The sequence below is a fragment of the Bidens hawaiensis genome, unplaced genomic scaffold, assembly GCF_021521415.1.
Source record: "Bidens hawaiensis isolate Kalapana, Puna unplaced genomic scaffold, B.hawaiensis_p1.1 tig00013876_1, whole genome shotgun sequence".
NCBI lineage: Eukaryota > Viridiplantae > Streptophyta > Magnoliopsida > Asterales > Asteraceae > Bidens > Bidens hawaiensis.
Window position 1 is genome coordinate 2,795 of NW_027492189.1, and position 25,835 is coordinate 28,629.

Sequence of the window (25,835 nt, forward strand, 5' to 3'; positions counted from 1 at the left end):
TAAGAAAGCGGGTTGTGTCAGCGAACCCAAAACATATATTTATTTTCATGTAAGGTTCGGGTCGTGTTTATGGTCATGCCAGAAGTTGCCTCCCCTAGTATATCTATATATCTCCCTAACAAAAGTGCATGATGGCATCCTTAACTACAAAAACGCCAATTAGATTCTCAGAATCTAGCGAAATGAGCGTTTTCGATACCGATTTGGTACCATCGGTACCGAGTTTTGAGTCTTCGGTACCTGCACCGTATACTTCAAATTTTTGGGATCGGTACCGGTACCGTCCCGAGCTCATCCCTGTAATCCAATACCCTAGAAACTCATGTAACCTAGGCTCAGTCTAAAAACAAAGATACATAACTTATTTTTCTTTACAAACTCAATTTAAGAAACATGTGTACAAAAATCAGTGAAAGGACAAATGGGCAAGTAAAGACAATATAAAGTGATTATTAACACTCTCAAAACTTTTTAAGGTTAATTTCCAGTAGCAAGAAAAGTATCATATATTGGATATTTAATAGAATTGCTTAATTATAATTTTAATTAAAAAAAAGGTTTGGGAGCTAGTTCACAAGGAAAACATCTGTTTGCCAAATTGTTTTAACAATAAAACCACACTGGTGTGACAGTAGTGCAGAATAATGTACATGACCATCCAGCTTTCATGATCAACATTTTGGCAATACAAAACTTTTGAAGATCTTAAACCATACATATTCAAACATATAACCACGTACCGTAAAGTGATCTTCAAAACTCATATATGACTTCTTCCAACAACCAAAAATATAATTGGAAGTACTGTTAATGATTTTCATCCTAGGTTATATTTACCTTATTTCACTAGTAGACTTGCCTCTTTTACCTTTTAGGTATCTCCTGCATCTGAGTTCAGTAAAAAAATAGTGTTAAATTATAGTTAGAAGAAGGACTAATACCATACAGTTCAAACAAATAACTGAATAAGCCATTTGACAAATACAACTTTTCTCTTCAGATGCGTTTAAACTATCTGGATCTCCTACAGAAACATATATGACGGCTCAAAATCTTTTTTATGAGCTTACCGTGCATTATCCTGACAAACTCTGCAAACTCTTCTGGTGCCTCCATAAGCGGACCAAGTCCATGATATGTAAAGGCTTGGTAAGTAGTCTTCTGTTTCTCAACCTCAGCCTGTCGCAGTACCTCACGATAACTTGCGATGTCCGTGCATGGAACAGCATTCCAACTTGATAAAGGTACAGGGTCTTCATCCAAAAAATCTGGATGACGCCCTGCATCGACCACCCCAGCCTTAATCTGGTTTCCAAAAAAATTTTGTTTAGCAAAATTAACCGATAAACAAAAATATGATTCTGGACCTTTTAGACTACTTTTGTTCTAAACTTTAGATTATTATTCCATATATATGGCTTTTCTAAGTAAATCCATTTTGACTCAATACCCAACCACTCATCTTGCTACCTCTAGATAGGGGTGTGCAAGAAACCGAAAATAATTATCCATTATCCAAAACTGAAGAAACCGAAAAATCCAAACCGAAAAGAACCGAAACAAAAACCGATGGTTTGTTTTTCTGTTTTTATAAAAACTAAACACGCGGTTCGGGTTTGGTTTTGCATGCAATAAAAACGAAAAAACCGAACCGAATTTCTAGATTTTTATTTGTTTTTAAATTTTTTATTTAAGTAATTTATAAGAAGTTAATATATATGTAACTCATATATTTGTGGCCAAGACGTATAATAGTCAATTAGTTAGTTATTAACCAAATTATTTGATACCTAAATTCATTATTTTCGGCCAACTTTTTTTCTGACTAAAATTTTCAAGCTAAAATGATAAAAACCAAAAAAACCCGAAACCAAAACCAAACGGTTTCAAAAATCCAAAAACCGAAATTGTGGTTTGGTTTTAGCCCAATATACCACACCATGCACACCCTTACCCCTAGATGCTACTAGCTTAGGTTAACAAGCCTGTCTTGTTTTGTTGTAAAAAATGGTCATTTAAGCCACTTGACTAACTATATCCTTACCTCCTCCAACCACTCGTCTGGATTTTCATTAGGTTGTTCTGGATCTGATTTGTAAGACCGATTCACTGCGACATTTAAGCCGGCTTTATTAGCTTTTAACATCCTTAAAAACGGGGCGTAACCGTCATGGTCGCGTGAATTGAAAAAGCCGGCGGTTAGCTCGGCGGCATGGCTTTGTCCCTTGTGGGTGAACCACCAATGAATGCTTGACAACTGCTCAAAATTTCAAAGTATCAACAACTCATTAAAGTGGAATCTCAAAATAATTTTGCATACTAATAACTTCCTAAGAAAAAAGAAAGAAAAAGAAAACACAATGTGTTTTGTTTTCCATTTAAACCAACCTACCTTCACATTAAGAACAATTCTTTTTCCAAAAACAGATCTTGCTTTAGAAAGAACTTGATCACCATGCTTGATCAATTGTTGAGCATACCAATAAAGGAAATATCTTGATTCACGGCTATCAAGCGTGCCCATTTTACCAAAAAAATCACACAAATATGGTTTGGAATTGTACGAGCTTTCAATTTTTGGTATTTGGTCACAGAACTCGTAGTGGTCTTCAAAAGCATTCTTCTTCAGGTTTTCAACCATGTAGTTGTCATAACACTGAAAAAGCAACCGTTGAATAAATAATCTATAACTTAAAAAGCTAAACAAGCGGTAAAATAAAACGAACTTATGTAATAACAAAGATGGATGGTTAAAAAATACATAAAAAATAGCTATAAATGGTTAAAAAATAGCTATACATACAAAAGAGGTGATAAAAGTCGTTTTACTCGTTTATATAGCTAAACACATCATACAAAGCTACACATATAAAACAAGTGATTAAATAATAACGTAAACACCTGGATATAACAAATAATAAGACGTACCGACTACGAAGTAGAAAACTTAAAAATATGTTTGAAGTGACTTGTACACATATGTTGTCATCATGATTCAAGCATTGAATTTGGAAAATGGTTATGAGAACTTGACTAATTTTTTAAAAAAATTATACATTTTCTTCTAGCTATTTGAAGGCAGTGCACATTTAGATCATTTTTACACAGTTTCTTCTTCATCCAACCTAACCACCCAAAGACTGACACGGGAATGAGAAAAAGATAAAAGAGTGTTCATTATTTCTCAAGCAACTTACTTCCTAGTATGTAAATTTCCCTCAACTATAAAAACCTTATATATGTTAGAAAATTGGCTCAAAATAAAAACCAAAAATCTATTAGATTGATTAAGCAGTCGGCGCAGATTTATTAAAGGACTCATGAGAAGTTTAGCAAATTTTTCATCTTATTCCTAATTCCTATCATCCATTTTTCATACAATTTCAAGACTCCATTTTCCATTGTTATCTTGCAGCCCCTTTCATCAAGCTGTCCCAAAGTAAGCATGTAGTTGTGCAACTCGGTTATGTAAAACACACCACCAAATACCCCTATGCTCGTCATGCTTGCATTACTCAAACGGGACCTTTGCCTTTGATTTCAACAGTAGAGCCATCTTCAAAATTTACTTGACCTGTTACTTTTTCTTCCAGTTTAGAAAAATAGCTCCCATGCCCGATCATGTGGTTACTTGCACCATTGTCCAAAAGACACGTTCCATCTTCACACTCATCTTTCGCATACACATTAAGATGCAGTTTGTCTTCGTTCAGCATCACAACTTCTGCCTTGGTCATTAGTAATGTGGAATCATCATGTTCTATAACTAAGTTTGCTTACTCGACTCGTCGTAGGGCTCGACATTCAGCTGCAATGTGACCGATTCTATCACAATTGTAGCATCAAGAACCCCTTCTTTCTTGCCATGTAGGTTGATCTTCTTGTTCAACCTTTTGAACCTGCCACATCCGCTACCACAACTGCGAGAGTCACTCGAATCAAAACCTATATCTTCTGAGTTATGACTCCTGTTAATGTCGATTCTGCCATTCAGAAACAGCAGCTGACCTACACCTACTGAGTCTTTGATTGGCTCAGCCCATTTGAGCCTCTCTTGGTATGGTTTGAACGCCCGACCAGTTCTTCAAATGGCATCGCGTCAGGTCTGAGTATTGTTTGATGGTAGCGACAATCGGCAGAAATCTTTTTGGAGCAGAATTTAGAACATTCTTCACTCTCGGTTTCTTTCATGGTCAATAGATCGAATTCACGGTTCAAGGTTTGAATCCGTGCTTGCTGAACTCTATCAGCCCCAAGACAGCGAACTTTCAGGGCATCACACACACACTTTGCCTCCTTGGCTGGCAGCGCCTTAAAGATGAAACCACGCACCTTCTTACCATGTCTAGCATCCACAGTTACACCTTCTGATGGTTCGATGGCATCCCAAATGCCTTGGCCATCCACGAATGACGGCAAAGATTTTATTAAAGAAATAATAAGAGTTCGGCACATATTTCATTTTATTTCTATCATCTATTTATATATAAATAAGACAGCTCCTAGATTTTAAAAAAAATAAGTAAATAAATAAAATAAAACATAATTCATTACAAAAATCAATATACTGTTGACTTTGACTATTGAATTTGACTATGAAAAGTTTGGAATTAACTTGTCAAAAAGCATATTAAAAATAAAAGATATCTCTCTCTCTCTCTCTCTCACACACACACACACATAAGTGATACATCAGTATTACATAAACAACTATATCATGGATTACCTGAAATGCCCCAACACCTGGATATTTCCAACCGCGCTTTGAACAAGAAGAAGGATACCGCGGTTCTCCATTTGGGCCTAGCCCGACTTCGATAACCGTAATAGTTTTGTCTTTAAAAAACTTTTTGAAAGTGCTTCGAAAGCTTTTCATGAAGTCGGAATAAACCTACATACATTTAACGGAATTTACATGCCACATAGACCATAATGCACCCACGTCAACGTTTAATAAAGATAAATTTTGTATTATTACCTCCAATGCAGTACGACCGTCTAAAACACGCTCCTCATCAATACCCCACGAAAGGCATTCTTTACTGTTTAGTTTTTGTTTATCTGTGAAGAATATATGTGGATTTTCTTCACCAACATTAAGTATCCATGATGGTAGTGATACAGTAAAATCACCCTCAGAAACCTCGTGAAAACAAATAGCGACCTGTACCAAAGTTATGCTCGCACTCACACATTTGTATTTATCCTATAAGAAAATAACACACAATGTAAGGAAAAATATACCTGTATCTTCAGGTCACTTTTTTTCAGCTTTTCAAACAATTCTAAGTATCCAGACCATTGATACTCCCCACGTTTATCGTTTTCGACCATTCCCCATAAAACCTTCACCAATACGCCATCTGCGTTGGCTTCTTTCAACTTCTTCAATGTTGGCCCAAGAGTAAAACCATCTTTACCTTTGTAGTCTGGGTTAATTGTTTGTGGCTGCAAACAATACATGCATTTGAGAACATAATTTAGCCAAAATATATATATATATATATATATATATATATATATATATATATATATATATATATCAAACTACACAATTTAAGGGTCTTCAACTTACCGGGAGCGCCACATACACCGTGGTACAGTAAGTAACACTAGTCACGGGGTTAGGCTCAAACTCCGGGACCAAAATGTACAATAATACATCAAAAGCCACTATTAGCTCCTTAATTAAATCAGGGTCATCACAATATACCAAATCATTGAGTTTATATAATTTGTGTGTCCTAATCCGATAGAGCTCCTCGTTCCATTCGTTAGCAACCCGAACTAACGGGTATGTCCGCTCACTTTCAAGCCCGAGAATAGTAGTAACGTACAACAACTTCTGAACGGAAAGCGCTTCAGAATCAATCAATGGTTGCGCCCGCGGAGCTTTGTTTGAAATCCTCATCACCATTGAAACGATATCAGACAACGCAAAGGCTAAGCAACAACCTTGGTCCTTTTGATCCGAAATCTCGGTCAAGACAGCGGGGATTATCGATTTCATAACTAAAACCATCTAAATTTGTATCCTGCAGCATATCAACAATAAATAAATTTCAAGGATTAAAATCAGGAGAAACAAATAAAGATAGATGGGTTGAACAGAGGGAAATAAAGTATTAAAGTAGTTTTGTAACTAGCAAAGTTAACAAACAACGCAATTTTCACAAAAATGAAGATAGAAAATGAACTCCAAACACACATACACATATAGTAAGAGAAGTTAAAACAGTATAATTTGGGGGAATTACAAGCAATGCTTGAAACATACCTCGTCCATGAAGTCCTCCATTGGGTCGCCGATTTGAACAAAGCACGATTGATTAATACTTATTTATTTTTTCATAACATTATACTCATTAATTAATACTTATTAAATATGTATTTTAAAAAAATTATATAAATAGCAGGCTCGTTTAGACTCGCGAGCGGCTCGAGCTCGATAAGTAAAGCTCGGGCTCGGGCTCGTTTATTAAACGAGCTTATTTTTAGGCTCGAGCTCGGGCTCCGGCTCGAACGAGCTTTTTAACGAGTCGATCTCGAGTAGCTCGCGAGCAGCTCGGCTCATTTGCACCCCTAACCGGTACTTTATCCGTTCGGTGAAAGGGAACAACAACACGGGAAACGCGACATCAAGCGTGTATCTTTATCATTCTTAACAAAAAATATTTTGTTTAAAAAGGACCTCAAAACCGTCCTCAATCAATTTATCTTTGCGAACACACCTATTGTTATTACTAATACGTTCATATCCCCAGTATCAATTTGTCGAAGAATAACGAACGCCCCACTATCTAATGCTCCCTAACCCCAGCATATAAGCAGCCCACTTAAGCACCAAATTTGTTGTTAATTTGACATCTTTACGATAATACCATGGTGACCGAGTTGTTTAATGTCGTAGTATCATAACTATGTTTCTTTGCATTCTAAAGGAAAACAATATTTGTTTAATACTATCAACTTTAAAATTTAATCCAATGATTATAATGCACGCTTAATGTTCTCTTTTGTCATCAGTTTGATCTATTTCTTCATCACACTAGTCTTTTCCATGCCTGCCAATGCCACCACCTTCGTCTATCATTGATTGGATCTCTAAGTTGTAAATGCAATAATCTTTAGACTTGATTTCACCGAGTCTTTAAGAAAAGAAGAAAACGTTGTTATTATTATTATTATTTACCTCAAAAGATCAAGGTTTCACGATTTCAAGTCCAATTAAGCAACTTTCTACATTAAATCCCTCATAAAATAATTTGTTTAAGCTAAAGCTTAATAATTATAGCAACTTAATAGCATACCAAAATTTAAATTGTTAAATTTCATACTTAAAGTTTTAATCACAAAGATTATGTTAAATTTGTAAATTTTCAAAGTCAAACCTCTATTTTGGCTCTTGTAAATAAAACCACGCAAAACTGTGAATCAATAGGCTGTGATTGATAGTTTTAGACTTTTAATGACCGCATATCAAATGAAAAAAATACTTAAATAATATGTAAAAAAATAAAGTTGTGAAACTTTCGCGTTTTCCTTATTTTTGTAGTCTAGTGATCTATTTAAGCAAGAAAAAGAAAAGGTGTAAAAAAATAAACACCCTTAGATTTATAAAGAAGTTTTAAAGAAAAGGTGTGCAAGTCTGGTGACTTCAAGAAAAAGGGGAGCGGTCACATCGCGACACGTAAGTTTTTTATGTTTTCGTTTATATATATTATAGATAGATTGCCAGGTAATTCCACAAATTTATATTCTGATGTGAACACATAATTAAGTTCGAAGAGCTGTTAACATTTTATAATTTAAAACTCTTAAAATGAGACTACTCAACTTTCAGTCCTAAACCGCTAATAATCTCTATAATCATTTTTATTAAAATTACGTGAATATTTTCTACTTCTCAACAAGGGGTGTTCTTCGGGTTTCGGGTTGGGTTCTTCGGGTTTTGGACTTTTAAATCTTGACCCGAAACCCAACCCAAATGTCTCACATGTTCTTCGGGTTCAGGATTTTTGGGTTGAGTTAATCGGATTTTGGGTATTTGAAAAACAATATGCATTTGTATATATAACCTAAACTACAATTCTAGAATTAAAATATCTTCTTCTTCACTCTTGTAACGTAAATAAGCGAATAAATCAACATAACTCAATAAGTAAATTGCAGTGACATAGAAATTACCATGAATTAGGTAATAGGCAGAATAGTCTATTTTAGATCCAAATTTTTCGAGTTTGGATTTTCTCGTTTGTGTTTCGGGTAAAAGTGACAGCCCTATTCTTATCTGGGTTTGGGTTTAAATGGGTATAAGGGGCGAAAGTGTATTTTCAGTTCATACAATATATATTTTATTATTATCATTATTAAAGAAAACAAGTATTTTCTATATCTCAAATGGGCCAAATCTATTATATTGATGTTATATCTCAAACGCTTATCAAATCTATATGGATGGAAACGAGTCAAACAGGAAAAACTTTAACGAAAATTAAAGGGCATTTTCGTCATTCGTATGGCCTAAAAAGTAGTTCTGGTATTATGGGGAGTTTTTTTTTTCTCAAACTAATAATGTAGTTGGAAAAAATATTTAGTTTACCAATTTTGTATAGTTTGAAAAATATTTATCAAAATTGATATTTTTTTTAATGTTCATCTGTCTTCTATCTTAATTGAATAAACCTAATTCTCATTTCATTAACTAAATAAAAAGGAGTATCGTTATATAGATTTGTTTCCCCGTAAAACTTTGACATCAAGATATCATAAATAGATATTCATCTTAATAATATATTAAAGCCACTATCTAATGCTCCCTAACCCCAGCATATAAGCAGCCCACTTAAGCACCAAATTTGTTGTTAATTTGACATCTTTACGATAATACCATGGTGACCGAGTTGTTTAATGTCGTAGTATCATAACTATGTTTCTTTGCATTCTAAAGGAAAACAATATTTGTTTAATACTATCAACTTTAAAATTTAATCCAATGATTATAATCCAATGATTTAATCCAATGATTATAATGCACAATGTGTCCACTTGGCATTTACCCAGGTTGTCCACATAAGATGTCATGTAGATGCCATGTAGATCATTTCTTTATTAATCATTAACTATTACTTAAAATACCCGGCTACCCATTTAAGTGTTAATTCTCGCGGGCTTTGGGTGCCCCGTTAACCCAACAACTTGGAACTTCAAGTAGTGTATTATTTTATATCCATTATCAGTCACAATCATTCTCATTCCCTACCACCATCCAAAACCCTAATTGCCACTCTAGTTCTCTTCAATCATAAGTTCAGTCTTCTATCTATCTAATGTATTCTTTTAATTGATGTTTTGTTTAAGTTTAATTGAAATCGTAGTTTATCAAAACCCTTACCATTTGAAAGTTTAATCGAAATATTTGTTGTCCATTATAATTTATAAACGCAACCAGTCACTATACACCCTAATCCAATTGATTCCCTACTCTTTTCATATGTTTACTTTTCAGTTTGGTTATCTTTGTTAATAACTTATTATTGATCAATAAAAAGAACCCCATATTAACTTATTATCAGGATCTTCTTGGTCTTCTTTGTTTTTCCTATTTTTATATTGGGAGGAGGCATGAAAGTGAAAAACAAAATTCTCTAGAAGGCAGACTGATGATTTGACAAACATTGTTCAAGTCAAGTCCTGGAAATGACAAACCGGTCCGAAACTTTGTTAGCCAAATAGTGGACTGGAAACAAAAACTATAATCTCTTTCTAAAACTCTTCACCCTTGATCAAAATTGTTCATTTTTTTTTATCTTAAACTCACTCTCATGACAATCTAGATATATTGGTCTTAAATAAACCCGCTTCACGCAACTTAACTTTATGGTACGTGAAGCCATTTTAGATTGTGCAACTTGTTGCCCAAAAAGTATGATAGAAAATCAATATCACTGCAAAGTACCTAATATTAATTAATAAGTGAGCTTTAACAGGAACCCATTACTGCGTAAATACATGATAATGCACAAGAGCTTTAACTTAAATATGTCATATCAGCCGACGACAAATTCTGGTAGAGAGCCTAAATAGAGTAAGTTGCAAAACAGCTTAGCAGTCGATTTGGATCCAGCTTTGATTTTTCTTTCACTGCTTCACACCTGTTTAGGGGAACAAATTAAAGCGTATTTGAATACGTGCACACTCAACAATCAGACAAGAAAGAGGGAGTACCATGCATTCTCTTTACAAACAGTTCAAATTCCCTGAAGTTTTCTTTTTCAAACAGATCATCATCGAGCCAATGGTAGGTAAAAGCAGATAAGTGCCCGTCATCTGGATCATTTCTTGGTTTTGCAAGTTCCAATATCTTGTTGTATCCTTGCCTATCATGACACGGAAGTGCACTTTCACTTGCAACGGGTATACCAGCATCCCATGCAGCATTCAGTACCCAGATTATGTTCCAAAAATGATTATACAAAAAAATAACCCCAAATTTCATTGGTCTGAAACTAACTACCTACCTGAGAAACTAACCCTTCGTGGTCAGCCATTGCTTCTGGAAACCCCTCCAATTCAGCACATGTAGAGTTTAAAGCAGTTTTATTCTTCTTCAACATAGAAGCAATTGGAGCATAGCCCTCACGAGTGGCCGTATTGTAATATCCAGCCGTCAGTTCAGCTGCGAGGCTGTCACTTTTGTACCACCAAGGAATGCCTGACAACTGATCGATCATCCATGGATTAATAGGATATGTAAGCAACTGTGCGGATTGTGGAATAACTGACTAGTAATTTACCTTGGCAGCAATGGGTGTTCTTTTAGAGAAGACCCATTTGGCCATGGCCAGCACCCTGTCAGCATGATCAATGAGACATTTGGAATACCAATTCAGAAAAAAACTGCCATATGCGGTTTGGCAGCCACCACCATCACAAAAGAAACCGGTATCCTGAGGCTGGGAATTGTAACCGCCCGCGTCATCAGGTGGGCTACTCCAAGCTATATTCGATATTAGATAGAGATAAGAAAACTCATGTGCAGGGCGCCCAAATTTAACGGGTTAACAATATATGATGATGTATATCTTGAATTGATTTCGCCTTATGGGCAGATTATAGTCATGTGAACTAAACTCTTTAATATCTTCTATACGTATCTATAGAATAATGTTTAGGCGTGAAATTTAGATACACCTTCATTCAATCAAATCTAAAGCACAAGTAAGATAATAAGCATCAACTCACGCTTCCATATATCAAAGGGTACCGATTCAGGCAAGTGGAAGTGAGATTGAGTACATGTTAGGGGAGAAATGAATTGCCAATAACTGATTCTCCGCAATCAACAACCAATTCTCCGCAATAAACTAACAGTTGATATTTAAACAGTTAGGAAAACCAAACAGTCTAAAATTTTGAAATTCTGGACTTCAGATAAAACATTTATACAGTCTATATATTAATATTATCTGTTCTTAATTTGGTGCAACTAAAAGAGACAAGAAACATTGTTATCTCAGAACACGTAACTTGTTTTTTTGGCTGCTTAAATTGATGAATTTTACTTGGATTCCATTCATCACATGTTCAATCGCAGTAGACATCATAAAAGAGTAATTAGCTCATATGACAGTTGTTGGTTCGGTTTTAATTTTCAACGGTTCGATTTGGGTTTTTGATGATAAAAACCGTTACTAACGGTTTGGCTCACAGTTTGACCTAAAAAAAGTCTAAACCGGACTGTGAACAACCGTAGGTGTGGTCATGGCGCTTGGCATATCGGCAACCTTTTTTTTTCTCTAAAAAACCAGTAAATCTAATGACACTTAGAAAAAATAGAAGCACAAACAAAAGACGAAAAAAAGGGCCAAATGTATTCGGTCTAATTCAAAACTTAAAAGATTTACTTACATATCCTTGCATAAGCTTATGTAGTAAAATCAACAAAAAACCAGTTAAAATGCCACTTATCTCGAAAAACCAGTTGTATTCGGGCTCGGCTCGTTCACACCTCAATCAAAATCCATAAAAAATGAATGCAGATGAATTACGAAGGCGGGTCTGGTAGTAAAATCAACAAAAAACCAGTTAAAATGCCACTTATATCGAAAAACCAGTTGTATTTGGGCTCGGCTCGTTCACGCCTCAATCAAAAACCATAAAAAACGAATGCAGATGAATTACGAAGACGGGTCTGGTTAATGCCGAATCCAAATCTGATAGAGTGGTTAATGCCACTTATGTAGTAAACTCCATAAAAACCATAACAAAAACCAGTTAAAAAAAGGAAACAAAAAAGTCTGGTTATGGTATTTTAAAACACAAAATTACTGTTTGAATAAAAAATTCCCGGTATGAAGTAAGATGTACACGCGTCCTTGCATAAGTAATCTTACCTGTTTGAATAAAAAACCAAGATAAACTGAAGTACGAATAAAAAAAAGTCAACAAAGAGAAAACAGAGCATAAGAAAGAATTAGATCGAATAAGATTGGCCCCGAATCAAAATCCAATGGAAAAAAAAGAAAAACCATAAAAAGTCAGTTGCGTAAAATCCATAATGTAGAATTCTACCAATCACGAAGCCTAACAAACCGTTACCTGTTTCGCTCATTTTCTGAATACGAGCTGCACAGTGTCATTCGTCAATATCGTTAGTCTTGCGGCTTCCATTAGAGCAACTACAGTGGACAAGCTTTATTCGAGTTTTTGTTTCAAAATATACCAATGAAGTGAATGGGGCAAAAGGAGATTTGGTGAAAAAACACTAACCTTTCGGCTACCAATCGCACAGCAAAATCACTCGCAATCAGGTGACGGTCAGTAAGGAAACATAAATCTTAATCAATTCATTTCGGGCCTGAATCAAAATACATAGAAAACGAATGTAGATGAACTACGATGACGAATGTGAATGAATTGCAAATTGATTTATCAAAACAACAACAAAGAGAAAAACAAAGCATAATTGAATCAAATACCTAAATCTGTATGATCGAGATGAACCCTAAGCTTGAATTTCGGCTGATCGATATTTGGTGGATTTAAGAAACTACGGTGAATGATTGGTAACATATAATTCCCTTGAATGCCTATTAATTGAAGGATTGTAGCGCCTTAGTAGATAAAGGAGTCAAGGGATTAAAATATGTGTATTAATCACAAAACCTAACCCACAAACACAACCAGAACCATCGTTCGTCGTCATCTTCATCACCAAAACCCTAAACCTCCAAATCTCAATTCCTCACCAAAACGAACGAATTTTAGGTCAAACTTGACTATTTTTTCGAGAGGAATACAGCTATTGTACCTATATCTCAAGATTCTTCACGAATTTTTGAGTATTTGGTACTTTTTGGTCCGAGATTTTCAAGCTTTTGGTTCAAGTTGCATTTTTTTTCATACATTCATCACCAAGGAACAAAAAGGTATGTTCTTACTGCTTATTTATATTGGAAGAGCATGGTGGTGTGTTCATGCTAACTTGAAACTTAATTGGTTGATATTGGAATGGTTGTCATTCAAAGTTTCATAGTTTATTAAATCTTGTTAAAATCATACTAGTGTTGCTACAATGTGATTTTATTAAAGTAATTGCTCTTGTGATGTTTAACCATGGAATGAACAAGATTTGTTGTTGATGAATTTTGAAGAAGAAAGTGGGACTATGGGTTTGTGATTGGTAATTCATGCTCAAAACAACGTTTTCGATTGTGAAATTGGTATTTGTTTATATAAACAAGTTTAAATTCTTTTTGCAATCTAAATGTGTAACGAGGAATGGATAGTCGTTTGGAAATAAACGAGCAAACGGTTTGGGCATTTGTGATTTATATTTGATTCTGTGGTATGGTCATCTACTAACTGTGGTATTATGTGGTTGTAGAGGGATGACAAAGAAAAAAGTGTCCGCTAATGCAAAAAAGGGACGGGCAACTGCCGAATCATCTAAAAGGAATTCCAAAAGAAATCGATCTCAATCAAATGATGACAATAGTGAATCTGGGGATGATCATGAATATGTCCAAGAAGTAGAAGAAGAAGAAGAGGAGATGGAATTGGAATTCGAGGAAATAGTTTGGAAAACGGGTGAACCATTGTCATCTATGCCCGATCGCATGCAAAAGGATTTATACTACGAAAAGATGGGTGATCTTCAACAAGTAACCAATTTGTTTGTGTATGAATGAAAGGTGAAGGTGGAGGATTTTCGTCAGATTGGGTTGCCACAGTGTTTTGAACGAATAGGGTGGGAAGCGGCCCTAACGTTTAGTGGTGATAACAATTGGAATATATATCCAATGGCTATAGTGGAGTGGATGTCCACTTTGAGGAAGGTAAGGGGGAACAACCCACCGAAAACTATTAAACTGATTGGGAAAGTTGGTGGGGTTGATGTCACCTTGTCTTTTGCCACGTTGGACAAGATTGCAAAATTTGACTCGGGGGTGAAAGTGGGGCAGAAGCGATATGAGTATTTAACCGAAAGCCCAGATCTTTGGAAAAGGAGATCAAGAATGGTACGATATGACAAACGAGCTATTTGAGTTTCCTGAAGGTGTAACCGCAGATACGACTGATGCACTTGTAAAGAAGAATCTAAAGCCGTTGCCCAAACTCATTTCCACTATTTTGGCAAACAATATTATTCCCCGCTTGGGGGATAGGGTGTCGATGCGTCATTATGATGTTAAAACTTTACATGCATTGACAACGGGGCGACCTGCTTTATCCTTGAAACAACTTATTTTGTACAACATTTGGGAGTCAAGGGAAAGCAATGACAAGAAAATGATTCCTCATATCCGATTAATAAATAAGTTGCTAATCAATGCAAAGGTTTTAAGTGAAGATGCGCGGTGCATAAAGAGGTCATCTGTTCAATTGACGAAAGGGAAATTGAATAATTGTGATTTTCAATTGATTGAAAGAAGTCGAGTATGGAGGTTAAGGGATACAAAGAGTGGGAGATGGTATGATTGTAGGAAAGAAGATGCTGACTCAGGAGATGATACCGAGGAAGAAGAACATGTACCACAAGAAGGGGGTATGAGGGGAATGGAGTTTGCTATGACACCATGGTATAGGGTTGATCAACAATTGGTGGTTGGGCGAAGACCTAATGGGTATCCTCATTGGACACCTGCTGAAAGAGCTATTTGGGATCAAGCTGTGACACAAGAAATAAGACATAATCAATGGATGGTTCGTGAATCAAAGTTGAAATACCAATTCAATGTGGCCACAACTTACGGGTTCGAAAAATTCATTAACAATCTACACCTCTATAACGAGCAGGTGAGGATGTTTCACAATTTCCAAGCCCAATTGCCGGTTACTCAAGTCGCACCACCAACAAATTGGGAGGCAGCCTCATCTGAGGCGGCACCTCAAGCTAAACCATATCCACAAAGTTTTGCTTCAAGTTGGTTGCCAATTCATCCACCACCACCACCAGACGAAGGAAGTTCAAGCCAAGGAGGTGTGATTGATAAGAAAGATGTGTACGTGGGATACATGGAGAGCATTTTTGGGGAAAAACAACCCTACCCTCGTTTTGACCCGAATAATGATTACGGGTACCAATGAACGCTTTCATGTGTACGTTCATTTGTATATTTTGTATAAATTGTCAATGTAAATTTTTTTGCTTTTTATAAAAAGTAAAGTAAAAAAAATGAAAAAAAGCAAAAAATAAAATGGTAAAAAAAAACGATGCTGAAGTTTATATTGAGGGCAATTAAAGTTCTAAGTTGGGAAGGAGGTTGAAGTTGGAGTAAAGCGTGAAGAATAGCCAAAAGAAAAGCCAAAGCAAATTAAATTTGAATCTTTTAAGAAGACGAGTCATCCAAAGCCTAAGACGAATTGAAGTGATCAAATCTGGTGCTCTTACTTCCATCTTTTGTTTTGACATTCTAGTTAACTCATTAATTTGTTATGAGTGACGTTACATCCAATTTAAAATTGTTAAGACACTATTAGACACTCAATTTTAACTCCGTCCTCTTAAATGCTATTTAAAAGCTTAAATTTTAACATTGAGGACAATGCTAACCTCAAGTGTGGGGATGGGGGAAAATTGAAAATTTTCCAAGTTGAAAAAATTGTCCTTTTAAGTAGCGTGAATGCGCAAAAATTTTTTTTAAAAATAATGATAAAAAATAAATAAAATAATAAAAAATATATATATAAAAAAAACGAAGTTGTAAACTGTTAGTTGTTTTTATTAATGCACATGTTAAGGTCTTTGTTCATGGTTAATTCTTTAAGTTTCTCGAAAGTTTTCTCAACAAACGTTTTTCAAAGGAAAATAAAAATGGGATCGTTTAGGCGGGGATAACGAGTCATGGGGACATGTACACATGTTTATGTCCGTAACCTAATTCATCCGGTACGTGTGTGAGTTTGACCTCATATATATAATACACATATAATATATAGTATACACACATGTCATTTGAGTGCCTTCAACGAGAGTAACTTGGTTGTCTCATGGATTTCGAGATCTTAGTTTGGCATGAATGCTAAAGTGATGAGGCAGTTAGGATAAGCCTCGTCTGAATGAGTGAGAGTGTGGGTACTGGGGTTGGGCCTCATACATTATACATATGAGTGTGGCCGTGTGGTAATGTGAGGGTCAGGGGGTTGGTTCCCTTAGAAAACATTTTTAGACCTATTCTTTCATTCGATTAACCCTGATGTTATTTTATGATCCGATCTGGCTTAATAGGTTTATTTGTATATGTATTTGTTCTAGTATTAAGCATCACGTTTATTATGCTTAAAAAAACATAAAAAATAGCAAAAAGACCAAAAGGATGTATGTTTACATTCAGTGATGTAATTAGTAGTTTGTTTGTGTTTGATTAGTTGTTTATTAAAAACAAAAAAAAATAATAATAAGATGAAATTAGTGTTTATGTTACTGTTTATTTAGTTGTTTTGTAATAAGCTTGATCGAATCGTTTGAGCTATTTGAAAAATTCCCTTCCATACCCTTACACCTAGCCCCGTTACACCCCGTTGTAAGTCTTCTTGATTTGCATTTGTGTCATAGCAGTTATATGGTGGACAGTTGTTCATATTTGGTACTGAGAGGAGAGTAACGCAGAGCCTATTTGACAAACATTGTTCAAGTCAAGTCCTGGAAATGACAAACCGGTCCGAAACTTTGTTAGCCAAATAGTGGACTGGAAACAAAAACTATAATCTCTTTTAAAAAATCTTCACCCTTGATCAAAATTGTTCAATTTTATCTTAAACTCACTCTCATGACAATCTAGATATATTGGTCTTAAATAAACCCGCTTCACGCAACTTAACCTTATGGCACGCGAAACCATTTTAGATTGTGCAACTTGTTGCCCAAAAAGTATGATAGAAAATCAATATCACTGCAAAGTACCTAATATTAATTAATAAGTGAGTTTTAACAGAAAACCATTACTGCATAAATACATGATAATGCAAAAGAGCTTTTAACTTAAATATGTCATAACAGCAGACGGCAAATTCTGGTAGAGAGCCTAAATAGAGTAAGTTGCAAAACAGCCTAAACAGAGCAAGTCAGCCTAAACAGCTTAACGGTCAATTTGGATCCAGTTTTGATTTTTCTTTCACCGCTTCACACCTGTTTAGGGGAACAAATTAAAACGTATTTGAATATATGCACACTCAACAATCAGACAAGAAAGGAGGAGTAAGTACCATGCATTCTCTTCACAAACAGTTCAAATTCCCTGAAGTTTTCTTTTTCAAACAGATCATCATTGAGCCAATGATAGGTAAAAGCAGATAAGTGTCCGTCACCTGGATCATTTCTTGGTTTTGCAAGTTCCAATATCTTGTTGTATCCTTGCCTATCATGACACGGAAGTGCACTTTCACTTGCAACGGGTATACCAGCATCCCATGCAGCATTCAGTACCTAAATAATGTTCCAAAAAATTATTATACAAAAAAATAACCCCAAATTTCATTGGTCTGAAAATAAACACCTATTATAACTAGCTACCTACCTGAGAAACTAACCCTTCGTGGTCAGCCATTGCTTCTGGAAACCCCTCCAATTCAGCACATGTAAAGTTTAAAGCAGTTTTATTCTTCTTCAACATAGAAGCAATTGGAGCATAGCCCTCACGAGTGGCCGTATTGTAATATCCAGCCGTCAGTTCAGCTGCGTGGCTGTCACTTTTGTACCACCAAGGAATGCCTGACAACTGATCGATCATCCATGGATTAATAGGATATGTAAGCAACTGTGTGGATTGTGGAATAACTGACTAGTAATTTACCTTGGCAGCAATGGGAGTTCTTTTAGAGAAGACCAATTTGGCCATGGCCAGCACCCTGTCAGCATGATCAATGAGACATTTGGAATACCAATTCAGGAAAAAACTGCCATATGCGGTTTGGTAGCCACCACCATCACAAAACAAACCGGTATCCTGAGGCTGGGAATTGTAACAGCCCGCGTCATCAGGTGGGCTACTCCAAGCTCTTGATTCTGCAGCTTTCTCAAGAGACTTTTTTAGGTATTTATCATAGCACTGCACGCGTAAGTAAATTAAAACAAGAACGTGTTAGGGATTGACCAACTCATAAGCAAATCAATAATACATCTAGTGGCTATTTATACCTGGAATTCACCAATACCAGGATATTCCCAGCCATGCTTTGCAGGGTAAGACGGGTAACGCAATTCTCCACACGCACCTAAACCAACTTCAATCTTGGTAATGACTCCATTCTTGAAGAATTCATCAAATTCAATGCGGAAGCTTTTCATAAACTCCACGTATACCTGCACAACATTAAACAATTCTTAAAAATGTCCACTCCACAAACAGCGTTTGTTTGTGATTAATCTTATACCTCGAGAGCAGTTCGGCCTCTCAAAACACGCTCCTCGTCAATTCCCCAAGTAAGGGTTTCAGGGTTTCGCCTTCCATCTCTGTCTGTAAAATAAATATCCGGATTTTCTTCGCCGATTTCTTTTATCCATTTAGGTAATGGAATATAAACATCTTTGCCTCCATATTCATGAAATGCCATTACAACCTGAAAGAATTCAAATTATATTAATTATTATTATTATATATCTTTCCTTGGGAGAATTTATACAACAATATATTAAGAACTATAACCTGTAACTTCAGGTTTCGGTCTTCCAGCATCTTTAAGAGTACTTCATAACCCGACCAATTGTACTGTCGGGGATTGTCGGCCTCAACAATTCCCCACCAGGCTACAACCGTTACACCATCAACATTAATCGAATCCAGATCTTCTAATTGATCGTAGATTTCCATAAAATCAACCAACTGACACTCCATGTTGATAGCCCCCAACTGAATTTCAAATATTAAAATATGAAAACAAGATGCAATACGAATATACAGGTGTACGTGTTAAGACTTAAGAGTACATAAAACTAATAGATTGACTCACCGGTAGCATAACATAAACAGGAACACGCGGTGTGCCTACCTACAGATCATTCGGTTTAAGGTAAGATCATTTTGCATTCCATATTATGCTACATGTACATGCATCACAATTTATTAAAAAGCATGAGGATAAGAGTGTTCTTACATATGGAGACAGGATCCTGCGGTTTTCAGCTTGCCTTTTTTTCCTTTTTCTTATTAGCTGATCACGCCTTGTTATACTGTGTTTGAAGAGATATCTTCGGCATGATGGACGAATCATCTTGGCAAACAACTTGTGTAGCTAAACAAGAATAACAAAGAATAAATTAAAGTCATGTTCGGATTCATTTTGCAATTAAGAATCCAATCAAATTAATAATAATAATAATAAGAGTTGTGTTGCTTGTTTGTCTTACATCCCGAGAGGATATGTTGCGCTTCCTTTCCTTCGGACTAGGCGTGTTTTCGGATGATAACTTTTTACGGTTCCAGCCGTTTCCAAAGCAGCAGCACATCCTGGCAAGCGACCTCTCCAGCTAAACAAAGACAAAATTACATCCGATCAATAATTAAAACTGAAAAAAGGTCATTCATTTGATTAGTTTCAAGTCTACTTAGTTTATTTAAAACAGAGGCTATATATATATATATATATGATCACATTTGTTTGTTTGTATATTTGGGGGAAAATAAAAAACCCTAAATCAACCAAACTAAAACAATATATAGAATTAAGAATTGAGAATAATAATAAAGGTTTGGTTTATTGTTACATACCAAAGGACAGTCCCCCGTCTTATAAAAGAAAAGGGATCTCGGATTTCTGTTCAGTGGATCGCCGCACACAAAACAAAACAAAACAAAACGAAACGAAACAAATTAATCACAATAATAACAACAACTTGATTAATTGTGCGAGATCAAATCAAGACTATACATACCTCAGATGCACTGGAATTGCATGGGGTACACGAACCATGGTGATCGAATGAAACCCTAACTAACCTTTCTCGATATTAAAATTGTTTATTCTTGAAAATGTACAAACTACAAATATAATAATAGCAAATTTAATATGTATCACAAGTTTGATTTTGAAATTGAATTAAAATAATTAGAAAAATGCCATGTAAAAATTTGATGAAAAATAAAAGAATAATTTGATGGACCCACCTTGTTTATTATATAGAGAGTTAAAATAATTAAAAAATAATTAGGAAATTTCATGTGACAATTTGAAGAAATTTGGTAAAAAAACAAAAGGAGAATTTTGTGAAACCCACTTGTTTATTATATAGAGAGATCTTAATCTTACCTTAAATATATATAAACGAGACCTTCCAAAATTTTATCAAGTCACCATATTGTTTGATTTGTAAATTGAGGATTCTTTTGCATTTAACTCGAATTCACGGGTATGAGTCTCAACAAATCCGAATAACTCATAAACGATTAAATTAAAAAAACAATCTTACCAAATATTTGATATGAAAATTTTATAAAATAGGTATATACTAAAAATCAATATCCGATTTTTTCTTTAAAATATATTATTTATAATTGAGAAACAATTTTATAGTAAAAAAAATAATAATAATAAGCGGGTCACGGGTCACCAAACCTATATAGCTTTTAAACATTTTTTAACATATATTTTATTTGTGAAACCCTTTCAGCATGAAATATTAAGTATATTATAAACTTTTAACAATAAATAAAATTAAAATTCAAAAATATATAAAAATATTAAAAATGAAAAATGTAAAATAAACCCCGTAATACGTGGGTTAAAATCTAGTGATCGTATATCATGCGTAGTGGGGCGCTTTCCATTCCCTTGACGCCCTCATGGCGTCGGAAACACCGCCCTCCGGGGCACTATGGTTGAGGAAGAGGGGGGGGGGGGTTCCTTTGTAACATTCTGCTTTTGAAAAGAATTAATAAAATAAATTTCGTTTATTTTACAGTGTGTCGTTTATTGGTTTAAATAAATAAACTAATAGAAGGTAGGCTTGGACTTTAAAAGAAGGAATAAAAGATGGAATGGGCCCTAAACTATATATAGCAAGTGATGTCTGTCGTAGGTGAAAATAAAATGAACTGGCAATTTGTTTAGGAAAATATGAGTTATGTGTAGGTAAATATTAGTTACGTGTAAGTGAAAATAAAATGAACTAACAATTTGTTTAGGCGAATATGAGTTATGTGTAGCTGAATATTAGTTACGTATAGGTGAAAATAAAATGAACTAATAATTTGTCTAGACGAATATTTATGAGCATTTTGACATCCTCATTTACAATAAAAAGGGTAAAAGCGTAAGACCTAAAATATTAATCGTAACTAATATTCACCTACACATAACTCATATTCGCCTAAACAAATTGTTAGTTCATTTTATTTTCACTTACACGTAACTAATATTTACCTACACATAACTCATATTTTCCTAAACAAATTGCCAGTTCATTTTATTTTCACCTACACATAATTCATATTAACCTATATATATATAAATATAAATTAGTTAGAACTTAAATACAAGTAAGGTAAGATGTAATTAAGTAATTAACCATAAAAGGAAAAAGACTTTTGATTGATTTTGAAACTTTTTTTTTAACGACCAACTAAGTAACGACGGGTACTTCGTACGCGGCCCCAATTGGCTAAAGGTAGCCCGAGCCGGCCACTAGTTCGGACGGACGAAGCCCCTAGCTGTTCACTTATTGAGGGATTCACTGGATAAAACCCGACCTCCACGCCCGCCAAATGGCACGACAGCGAGGAGCCGGTAAAACCGGGTGAGATCAGGACTCGAACCATGACAAACCATGGTCATCCCTCATATCTCCCATATAAATTGGTGGTAGTGAGGTTTTGAACCTCCTACCTCTCACTAGTAAAGTGAGTGCTCTACCATTGAGCCACAACCAATTTATGATTGATTTTGAAACTAATTACTTACTTTTTTCAGGTTCTCAAGATTGATATCCGATAATTAAAAAAAAATGTATAACCGACTTGTATTAAAACCAGAAAAAACTAACTCAAAACGGATAACAATAACCTTTGGTGATAGTGGTGGTGATATCTAACCCTAACGTGGTAGATACATTTATATTATAATTTAGTCAACTTGTACGTCAGCTACATTCATTTATATTTGACTACTTGGCATAAATGCCCAACCACCAAACTTATGGCCAACAAACCCTATAGCCCATTAATCTCATACACCATAATGAGATACATATATAGGCGCGGATTCAACATGCCCGACTCGGTTAATTACAAACATGTTCAACTATTTTAAGCATACATGAGTAGCCCTTGACAATCATAATCTTGTTTAATTTATGGTAGTAGCAGTAATCTTTGGAAGACAATGTAATATTTATCAAAGATTGGAGCATGATGAAACTTTTATAACGAAATGATTTCAACAAAGATATATTAGAAACTTCTATGCTACTGTTTTCTCCTAATAACGCTTTCATAGAGAAACTTTATTAAACACATTGTAATAGTAATAATAATAATAATAATAATAAAACAAGGTAATGAAATTGCAAACCCATCAGTAATTCAAAATTGCAAACATAAATGGGCAAACAAACAGCAGAAAGACAAAACACACATGATCGAAGTCATTAAAGCAACAAGCAGATAAACCTTAGAATTTGAAATGGAGATGAAATAACATAGGACGATTTGTAAAAAAAAAATAGATCGAATGTCTGCTTACACCTACTTAAGAAAGACCCGTTTGATTTGACTCGTATCTTTTTTGGTTTAACTTAATGCATTGGAGATGATATGTACAAGGCATGTAGGAGTTGAATTTAGCACACTGACAATTTATGTGTGAGGGTAAATACATACAAAACTTTCAACAAAAATTACATGTTACAATATTATGTTTAAAAAAAAAAATTACAGGTTTAAGATCTGTTCAAAGACATTATTCATAACTTTTCATGCTTTCCTAAAACATTTTAGATAACAAACTCAAGTGATGATTTGGGCTAAATAACAACACAAAAGAATTCCAAATCTTGAAAACCAACTTCATAAAGATTTTTAACAAGCTCACAGTTAGCCATATTTTGTCCTTCATGAAAGATAAATATAACATTTTTTTAGTGTAAATACAGGTATAAAGATGAAGTACTTGAGAATGCCCTAAACTCAAAAGAAAACTATCAACAAAGCATGTGAAAAATATGACTTTAGAAAATGCCAACTGCTGTGGCCGTCTAAGTTTTACGTGTTTACCTAATTTGGTTTTCATAATTTGTATATCATTTTTTTAATGGTTTTAAAGATTGATAAGTTGTGTCCGGCCAAATACCTTATTTGTTGTCAGGCGATTTTTTTAGAAATGGAAGATGATATAAAATAGGTCGACTTTATAAAAGAGTTGCCTTTTTAAAAGAGAGAACGATTTTATAAACAGATTATACAAGTCCGCTTGACACGTGAGCGGACTAGAAATCCCAAGTACATATGCAAGTTCCAATGCACCACCTCATTTTGTTGGTTAAGAAAATTGGTTGAAATTGCCTGTTCAAGAAACGCCACTTTACAAAACCCACCTACTAACACTTTAACAATTTTCTAAACCACCTATTTATAAAAAAAAAAAAAAAATCATATGGTGCTAGGCATGGTACTGTGGGTATTTTAAAGTAAACCACGTCCACTAACCTAACATGTTGTGGCGGTATTATATGTGTTTGGTTACAAACCTCTGTTTTGTTTGGTTGCAGTTATGTATTAGATTCTAATCAAGTAGCATAATGTCGACATTAATATTATCTGTACATACAACAATTGCATTCTAATAATTGGTTCATCAACATCAAGTTATAGTTTGAAAGAAAAAAAAGAACAAAAACATGAAATTAAGTGTTATATACGATTACACACAATAAACATATCCATGCAGAAATAAAATGTAATTAAGATCCAACAATTAGCATTGAATTTTACTTAAATCATTATGGTTCAACAGCAAATTATAGTTTAGAAACAAATACTTTTAAAAGTTCCTAATTTTTCAATAATAATAATAATAATAATTGGTGTCAATATATATTTATTAAGTTTTTATTTTCTCAATTATGATATGTTCGCTTCAAATATTATTATGTATTATATAACAAAACAAATTATAAATGCACGACAGGAAAATACTAAATAAAAAGGTCTTAACTATGTATTTATTTTTTCTGGTATGTAAGATCCGGTGGCGGAAACCAGTAAAGATCCGGTGTCTTAAAAAATTTCGTTTCGAACCCATCACCGACTTGTTGGAAGCCAACGCTCTTGCTATCTCTTGCCCGCTACCGGCTTTCGATCTGCAGAGGACCATCTTTTTAGCCCATACTTTTGTTTGGGCCGATCCATCGATCCTACGGTTGGTGGATCAGTAACCTGAACCAAATCGATCACATTACTTAGGCTACAAGCAACTATTTAATTAATATATTTTTTAAATATGTTTTTATTAACCAGTGCTCGAGTATGATAAAGATTTTGTATTATCATCTATTTAGGTTTTCTTGTTTAAACTAGTATATGAATACCCGAGCTTATGAGTTATATCAGTGTAGCATATTGTGATTTTTAGAGCTAATGAAAATTACAAAGATCAAGCTTATGATCTAAAATATTATTTGTGTTTATCGGTTATGGCTACTAAACTTCAATCTTGTATGTCCATTAAGGCCTTTTCATTTAGTTCAAACTGAATTTCGCCTCATGGGGTGTCAACAACGTTTGGTTCCCAAAGGACTTGGTGCCGACAATGACTACGTTATTGAGGAGAATGAAAGGATATGATGATGTATTTATAGGCATGGGAGTGGTGGCAGTTATACGATGGTTGTTAAATAAATGACACAACGGTTGATCAATTTATTAATGCGTTTTAAACGGCACCAAACTTAGACACATGGAAAAGGAGAAACCATATGTTTGCATACGGGGTTGTATGAAAAGTTAATACATCACTTTTTTGTAATCGTAAGAATGGATAGATAATACGTGGTTTAGTTTTACGTAACCGTGAGAGGGTTGTGTAAAGGTATTTTCACTATTTTGGAAAAAAAAATGTTAGGAAAATAGGTAGGCAATGAATTCTATCGAAATGTAGTATAAAAGATAAGAGTACGTTGGAAAGATTCTTTCACTCATAATATCTGTTCATTATCTTAACGCTTCATTTTGTTGTTGCATTAACCGTTCTTTCTTTTGTTATTTTGTTGTATAATAGGTATATTCTTCTGCAACCCGTGAAGCATCGTTACACCGCGAGTATTATAACTAATACTGTTATTAAACCATCATGAAAATGGTCAATATACTGTAATTAATAGCGTTAAAAGTTAGGACTTTGAT

At 34.6% G+C, this 25,835-nt stretch overlaps 3 protein-coding genes across 5 annotated transcripts; 1 reads left to right on the forward strand and 2 right to left on the reverse strand.

Annotated features, from left to right (window-relative positions):
• Window positions 1–893: 893 nt before the first annotated feature.
• LOC143545270 (uncharacterized) lies at window positions 894–6,022 on the reverse strand. The gene is made up of 3 exons (XM_077037187.1): window positions 5,576–6,022; window positions 5,245–5,448; window positions 894–1,280 (listed from the first exon to the last, which is right to left on the reverse strand). The coding sequence occupies exons 1-3, from the start codon at window positions 6,020–6,022 to the stop codon at window positions 1,077–1,079; spliced, it is 855 nt and encodes a 284-aa protein (XP_076893302.1). The 3' UTR covers window positions 894–1,076.
• A 7,885-nt stretch (window positions 6,023–13,907) lies between these two features.
• On the forward strand, window positions 13,908–16,072 carry LOC143545273 (uncharacterized). The gene is made up of 2 exons (XM_077037191.1): window positions 13,908–15,607; window positions 15,780–16,072. The coding sequence occupies exon 1, from the start codon at window positions 14,530–14,532 to the stop codon at window positions 15,589–15,591; it is 1,062 nt and encodes a 353-aa protein (XP_076893306.1). The 5' UTR covers window positions 13,908–14,529; the 3' UTR covers window positions 15,592–15,607; window positions 15,780–16,072.
• Window positions 16,073–17,581: 1,509 nt separating this feature from the next.
• LOC143545272 (beta-amylase 2, chloroplastic-like) lies at window positions 17,582–20,429 on the reverse strand. Of its 3 annotated transcripts, none has more exons than XM_077037188.1 (9): window positions 20,375–20,429; window positions 20,211–20,256; window positions 19,850–19,969; window positions 19,149–19,734; window positions 18,877–19,062; window positions 18,641–18,805; window positions 18,297–18,551; window positions 18,021–18,221; window positions 17,582–17,929 (listed from the first exon to the last, which is right to left on the reverse strand). In XM_077037188.1, exons 4-9 carry the CDS (start codon window positions 19,335–19,337, stop codon window positions 17,684–17,686), a joined length of 1,242 nt encoding a protein of 413 aa, XP_076893303.1. In that variant the 5' UTR covers window positions 19,338–19,734; window positions 19,850–19,969; window positions 20,211–20,256; window positions 20,375–20,429; the 3' UTR covers window positions 17,582–17,683. The 3 variants fall into 3 exon arrangements, with proteins under 3 accessions (XP_076893303.1, XP_076893304.1, XP_076893305.1); XM_077037190.1 differs by having other exon boundaries at window positions 17,589–17,632; window positions 17,710–17,929; window positions 20,211–20,423; XM_077037189.1 differs by lacking the exons at window positions 20,211–20,256; window positions 20,375–20,429 and having other exon boundaries at window positions 19,850–20,067.
• Window positions 20,430–25,835: the final 5,406 nt, after the last annotated feature.